Source organism: Citrus clementina, unplaced genomic scaffold (genome assembly GCF_000493195.1).
Source record: "Citrus clementina cultivar Clemenules unplaced genomic scaffold, Citrus_clementina_v1.0 scaffold_8, whole genome shotgun sequence".
Lineage (NCBI taxonomy): Eukaryota > Viridiplantae > Streptophyta > Magnoliopsida > Sapindales > Rutaceae > Citrus > Citrus x clementina.
This window is the reverse complement of record NW_006262022.1, coordinates 7,702,077-7,709,574: the sequence shown is the minus strand read 5'-3', so window position 1 is coordinate 7,709,574 and position 7,498 is coordinate 7,702,077. Positions and strand designations below refer to the sequence as shown.

At 32.0% G+C, this 7,498-nt stretch overlaps 1 protein-coding gene across 1 annotated transcript in view; it reads right to left on the bottom strand.

Annotated features, from left to right (window-relative positions):
* LOC112096099 (disease resistance protein RPS5-like) overlaps positions 1-4,320 on the bottom strand; it is a 23,344-nt gene extending 19,024 nt beyond the window's left edge. The window contains 2 exon segments of the mRNA XM_024178913.1: positions 3,097-3,121; positions 4,140-4,320. Coding sequence (XP_024034681.1) covers positions 3,097-3,121; positions 4,140-4,274 — 160 coding nt within the window. The 5' untranslated portion in view covers positions 4,275-4,320.
* Between the last annotated feature and the right edge of the window lie 3,178 nt (positions 4,321-7,498).

Here is a 7,498-nt window from a genome sequence, read left to right as displayed (position 1 = left end):
TTGCATCCATTTTTTCATAAACCAAAACGAGATATGACTTTTATTTGAAGAATGAATTTTAGGCCCTAAAACAAAGAAATTTGCTCAAGATACTGAATCATTATTACTATCATCACCACTACCACCACCACCACCACTACCACCACCATCACCTTCATCTCAACAGGCCAAATGCAAGGTGATATAAATGACTGATTACAAAAGTTATCGATAAACTATCATTTTGAATAAAATTAAAGGAAAAAAAAAACATAAACACAAATGAACGTACCTCTCCAAGATACTGCAAATTGGCTTCAATTTCAGTACTGTTGACGGTCAATTTAGGACAGCTCGCAAGGTCTAACTCTTCCAATGCCGGCCAAGTTGAATAATAATTTTCTGAACAGAAGCTGATGAGTTCGGGGAGATCTTTAAATCTTAATTTTCTCAACGAAGGGAGCGCAAGTATTGTATTTCCATCTCCTACACTTATTTCCCTTTCATTATGATCAAATTTTGCTTCGACAATACATTCCAGTCTCTCGCAGTCACTCACTTCCAGACTTTTAAGCTGCACCAAACTTCGAGCTTGTGACAACGTGAAGATATATGTCAAATTGTTGCAATCTGACACAGTCAATTCTGTAAGAGATTGGAGGCTGATCACATGTTGGGCGGGCGCCTTCCATATCCACTTCAGTTCTGGTAATTCCCACATAGATAACTCTGCTAATCTTGAGAGCATCACAGGATTCCCACTCTTTCCATGCGGCGACTTAGAGGCATCCATTATGCATTCTAAATCTTTACAATCGGTGACATGAAGAATAGTCAACTCATTTAAGCCCCGTTCATCTATGCTTGGCACAATATTATGACAACCTGTTACCCCACTTAAATAAAGAATTTCCAGATTTTGATACAGTGCTGAAAAAATTCCTAGCGTCGCTTTAGGATGGTTATTCTCAATGATTAAGCACCTTGTCCCTAGATCATTTGCAATACTAAACTTGTCAACTTCACTGATGCGATACCTTTGTAATTTCGGAAATGAAAAGTCCTTTGGAAGACATACAACGGATCCGTCGGGTTGGGAGTCCGACTCAGCACACCTACCGTAACTTTCTTCTGAACTCATCCCTTCAACCTCCCAATCTTTTATTACACCATAAAATTCTTCTATTTGAGGAAATTTATTTATCGTAATAGGAGAAATGGAGCCAGTATCAATATACAGAAGTTTCAATCTACTAAGTTCATCCCCCAATCCATCTGGAATTTCAATGGGAGACTTCTCGAGATAAAGTATTTGAAGTCTCTTCAACTTTCCAAGGAAAGACGCGTCAGTCACCTCACATCGAATTAACTGCAGAACTCGAAGGTTATTGGCGAGGATCTGAAGTGATTTAAGTGAAAGAACTCCACCTATTACAGTGACAACTTTCAATGTTGGCATCTCTTTGAAAAAATGTTCTGGAACTTGCAATTTGTTGTCATATTCAGTATTCTCCAATCGCAAAATATGAAGGTTAGGGCATACCAAACCACTAGGAAGCTCTTCTTTTTCATTTCCCACCAAAGAGATTCCTCTGCATTGTTCTAGGTCTTCTTCCACTGCCAGTTCCTCCAATCCAATGCCAACTTTACTAGTAAAATATTTCTTCTCCACTTTGCCTATCCATAAGGCTACGTCGCGAACTACGTCATGCATTTTCACAAATCTGTCATCATCAATGTCTAACAGCAATGAAGAATCTTTGAGTCCTTTGATTGTTCCACGCAGTAGGCTTCTGGCTTTTTCGATTGACTCAGCTTGATACCAAACCAACCCCACTGCATATCCAAGCAAATCCTCCAAATCTATCTTATAATCTTCTGGAAACAGCGAACACAACAAGAAGCATGACCTGGAATCCTCACCATTCAAATAATCAAAACTAAACTTGAGACAACCGTAAACGCCCTGGGAATCCTTATCAATACCTTCTATCTTATCGAGTTTTGCATTTTGTAGTTTATCTAGTGCTACATTCCATTCATCAGCGGTTCTTCCTCTTAGTGCACTTCCAACAGCTTTAATAGCTAAAGGCAGCCCCTTACATTCATCAGCAACTTGTTTTGAAACATCAATCAAGGTTGTATCAGCAACATCAATGCCAGCATGCTTTCTTAGTAAATCCAATCCTTCATCTTGCTTTAGAACACCTAGTTGGATCTGCGTGTCACAACCCATGCGATCACAAACTGGCTGCAGGCGAGTGGTTAGAAGGATTTTGCAACAATTGTCTCTGTCACCAACGGGAATACCTACTTTTTCCAAGTCCAGTTCATTCCAGACATCATCAAGAATTATGAGCATCTTGCGGCTCTTACTCTCAGAGAACATCATGCGCAATCGGCGTGCTCTATCTTTTTCATATGTCTCTGTTAATTCCCAACCCAACGACTTTACTAGCTCACTTTGAACATTTATTATGTTTTGATCCTGAGATACAGTGGCTATCCCTACCTCATCGAAAACATTTTCTTCCCGAAGTTGATTGCCCACAAAGTTCGCCAAAGTTGTCTTTCCGACACCACCAATCCCATACAATCCCACTATCTTCGTGTTGTCTCCTTTCAGTGCTTTAATGATCTGATAGCAAGCCGATTCTGTAGTCGCGAAAGGCATAAAATGTCTTGGTATAGGCAATTCTTTGTCTGATGGAAGAGGTTTAGGACGCGCAACTGTGCTGAATTTGCTGCGGTCTTGTAGCAGATCGGACAGCTTGCGAGTCTCCTTTGATGCTTTTCTACCCATCCAATATTGGCAACCCCAATTAGGACACCATCCATTGAAACAACTCTTCTTTTCATCTAGCTTTGCTTTCAAAGTTCGGACATCGGCCATTTCTTTGACTACATCCGCCAGCCACTTCTCTACATCTTTCTCAACTACTATAGCGCAATGTTTTTGTCGTTCTTCTTCTACTTTTTCGTTGATGCCATCTTGCACCTCCTTCAAATTAGTTTCTTTATCCTCAAGTTCTTTAACAATGCTGTTGAAACAGAACAGATAGCGAGCTTGTTTTACGGTAGCATCCACCAATAACTCTCCAAGCTTTGATGCAATACCTGATAAAATTTCCATGCTATTTATCTGCAATTAACAAAGTTGATCTCAGTACGCTATAAGCAAAACAAGGAAGCTTGATCACAAGATCGAACGAGAACGTTTAATTACTTTTTTCTGTTTATTAGCGCCAACTTTGATCAATAAGAATAAAATAATGCAAGCACCGAGCTTTAAGTAGACTTTAGCTGCAAAACAGAAGAGAAGAACTAAGGTAAACGTGCTATATGGTGGATTATATTGAAATTAGATATATAGTAATATTCTAATGAGAGATTTTTAAAGTTATTAAGTTAAAAATAAATTAAAAATAAAAAAAATACGTTTTAACGTACTACATAATAAAATATAATATATTAAAATAAATAATTTATTTATTTTTTATTTTATCTTTAAATTATTCTTTTATTTAATTTTATATATATATATATATATATATATATATATATATATATATAAACAATTTAAGTGAAGCAAAGGACATTTTGGAGGCTTCTAAATTTTGGATTGCAATAAAGTGAAAATAGGGTTACTTTCAAAAAAGAAAAGGTTACAGTGAGTTGTCAATTTCATCCTGGTCGGCCAATAATACATCAACCTTTTGCTGAATCCGAATTATTATCACCGTCAAAAACCAATTATTGAATCACAACTAAAAAGCAATCTGTCTTCTTCTTGATTTCGTACTGTCAGAATGCAATCTATCAAGATTACGATTCCTCAACTCAAAATAGGCCACTGCTGTATTACGTTGAGTACACACTCTCAACGAAATATCGGACTTGTTATTATTACTGTAAATGTGTATATGTTAACGTTACATAGGGTGACTCTTCAAAATAATGATTTTTTAATGAAATAAATGAAAATTGAACGTACAATCTACCGTGAACACACCGTTCAATTAACCGTTTATTTCCCCTTAAATTTTTAATTTCAATGAAACGTAGATAAAATAGGAACCACACATCCATAAAAATACTATAGATTGAAGAAAATGAATTTTTCTTGTCAGTATAACTCCTTGTTCTCAGAAGTAACGTACCGAAATGAGAGCCGCTAGTTCACGGATGACAGATCTGGTGACTTCAAGAGCATGAAAAATGATTGAACTTTGGTAGAAAGGTCTGAAATGATATATCAGTGAGAATTGAAAGGTGGAAAGTGAAGTGATACACATGCCTTATCATCTATCATGAGGGGTAATTTGGTAAAATTGATTTAAAACTTTAAAAAAAAAAATTAATAAGAAGTTTTGTGTCCAACTGCTTGCATTTGGGGTATCTTTCGGGTTGTTGTTGAGAGGATGAGTTTAAATTGTTTAATTAAATATAAGATTTTCACTTTTCTTTTATATATTTTTCTTTAGAATGAATTTAAATCTCATTCTTTTTAAATGAAAGTAGATTTTTCTACACAAATTTTAGGTATATTTTATAATTAATGTTCAACATATCTCTAAATTATATTATAAATATTTTATTTAAAATCTCAACAGATTTTATAACACACAAAAAGAAATATATATATATATATATTGTAATGTTCTAACAAGAGATCTTTAAAGTTATTAAGTTAAAAATAAATTAAAAATAAAAAAATATGTGTTTTTAACATATTACATAATAAAATATACTGTATTAAAGTGAGTAATTTATTTACTTTTTATTTTATCTCTTAATTTAATAATTTAAGATATCTTTTATTTAATAATAATTATTAAAATTTCTGTTTCCCGTTAAACGCAGCATAAGTGAAGCAAAGGACATTTTGGAGGCGTCTACCGACCGACCATTTTGGATTGCAATAAAGTGAAGGGTCCCGCTAACTTACAGCTTATGTCAATTACATTCATAACAAATTAATAATTGTCTTTTGTTCAATTATCTGTTCATTTCTTCAATCAAGTCCTCGTATCCTTTTAATTTATGATAAGATCCTCGCATGGACCAGATCTGCATGTGTGATAATTACGGCGGGAGCCCCATTTCTTAATTTGAATGGTCAGATCATGATTACACTTACAGACCCACAGAATAATGCCAACAACCAACCAACTGTTAATTTCCATGGACACAAAAACCCCCAACTAGTGCTTGCTAAGTACTTAACTACACATATATAAATTAATCACATGTAATTTTATTTTTATATTTTACCATTGACTCTAATATTAGATTCCCGCTAAACCAACCCAGTGTCCTTTTATTTTTTAGCATTAATATTAGGGTCCCGCTAACCTTAATATTAGCGAGACCCAATGTCCTTTTATTTTTCACCATTTCTTCAACCAAGTCGTCATATCTTTGATTGTTAATTCTGAGCTGATGAATGGTTTCTTCGTCCATTGTTTCGACATTTATTAAAAAAATTTAACTTTTCGCTGTACTTTTATAAGGGTCTAATGTTTATAAAAATTTATAAATTCGGAATACATTTTAACACCTACATTTATAATTTCTTATTTCACTTGAGACATAAATTAAAATTTTTCTTTTAATATGTCTATATATATTTCTCATCTATTTTTCCATCCAAAGCACACACCATCATCGCCACTCTCATCTCTCGCCACTCTCATCTTCAAACTTTCTTGGTAAAAATTTCAATTATGAAACAAAATTATCGTCCTCTGTGCATTTTATTTTGATTTTAAAAGAAGAAGACTTCATACTACTAAGCACTTTCTCTGTGTCTATTGCTAGAAAGTCGCCCAAAGAATTCTTTTTAGACTAGTTTACAGTGTATCATGTTGGGCCGTGTGGAACAATCGTTGAGGTGAAGATGTGCCTCTTCCAACTGAGTCTAATTCGAATAAGGACGTTGCCCCCCTGCAAATCTAATCTAGATTAGAATGTAAAATTTTAATGATATTTTAAAATAATTAGATAAATTTTAATTTATCCGCTACTAAGAATGAGAATCTGCAATGTATCTCCCATTATGAAAATATTAATTTACTCTAATTAATTACTAAGTAAATAAAAAAATTAATCAATAAAAAAATTAATCAATGCAACCTTATTTTCCATTGTCTTGTAAATAAAAATGAGAGTAAATTAATAATTTCATATTTTTAAAGAGTAAACAAAAAATTGTCATTTTACTTAGAGATGAATAGAAGTTTACATTATATATTATATTATAGCCAAATATACACAAATTCTATAGTAAACATTTGTATAGAGCTATGAAAAGTAATAAAATAAGACTGTAAGAATTCGTAAACATAAATAATTGCTAAAAGTTATTTTTTTTTTCACAAAAACTGTCTGAAATAGAAGAATAATTATTACATATGCAGATATGCTCCCATACAAGGATCTTATCGTAAATTGAACAAATATGAGGTTTGATTGAAGAAATGAACGCATATTGGATAAAAGAAAAATTTATAATAAAGACAAGTATCAATTTGTAATGAATGTAACTTACATAAGCTGTAAGAAAAATCCCAGCAGATTTCATAACACACAAAGAAAAATACATATATTTATTGTAATGTTCTAATGAGAGATCTTTAAAGTTATTAAGTTAAAAATAAAAAAAATACATACTTTAATATATTATATGGTAAAATATAATGTATTAAAGTGAGTAATTTATTTATTTTTTTAATTTTATCTTTTAATTTAATAATTTAAAATATCTTTTTATTTAATAATAGTTATATATATATTAATTATAAAAATAAAAATAAACAATTTAAGTGAAGCAAAGGACATTTTGGAGGCTTCTACGGACTTACCATTTTGGATTGCAATAAAGTGAGAACAGTAGACTACCAATATACTGTTTTGGATTGCAATAAAGTGAAAATGGGTTAATTTCAAAAAAGAAAAGGTGACAGTGAGTTGTCAATTTCATCCTTCTCGGCCAATAATACATCAACCTTTTGCTGGATTATTATCACCGACAAAAACAAATTATTGAATCACAAGCGAAAAGCAAGCTGTCGTCTTCTTCTTAACTTCGTAATTTGGCTGTCAGAACGCAATCTATCAAGATTACGATTCCTCAATTCAAAATAGTGCTTTTTCTGATTAAATAAATGAAAATTGAACGTACAATCTGCCACGAACACACCATTCAATTAACGGGTCCATCTACTTATAACAGTCGTAAAGTGTTACCAACTTTTATTTTATGTGATGTTAAATTTTATTTAATTTCTTTTTTATTTATTTATATTTTATTTATAAGTTTAGTAATATTTTAAAATGTAATTTTATTTTAGTTAATATTATTTATTTTTTATATTTATTTATAAGTTTATGTGTTTTGGTTGATAATTTTTTAAAATGTAATTTTATTTTATTTAACATTATTTATCTTTTTAAAAAGAATAAATATAATAACAAGTCCATGACTAAATAACATTAAATAAATTAAATAATATTAAAA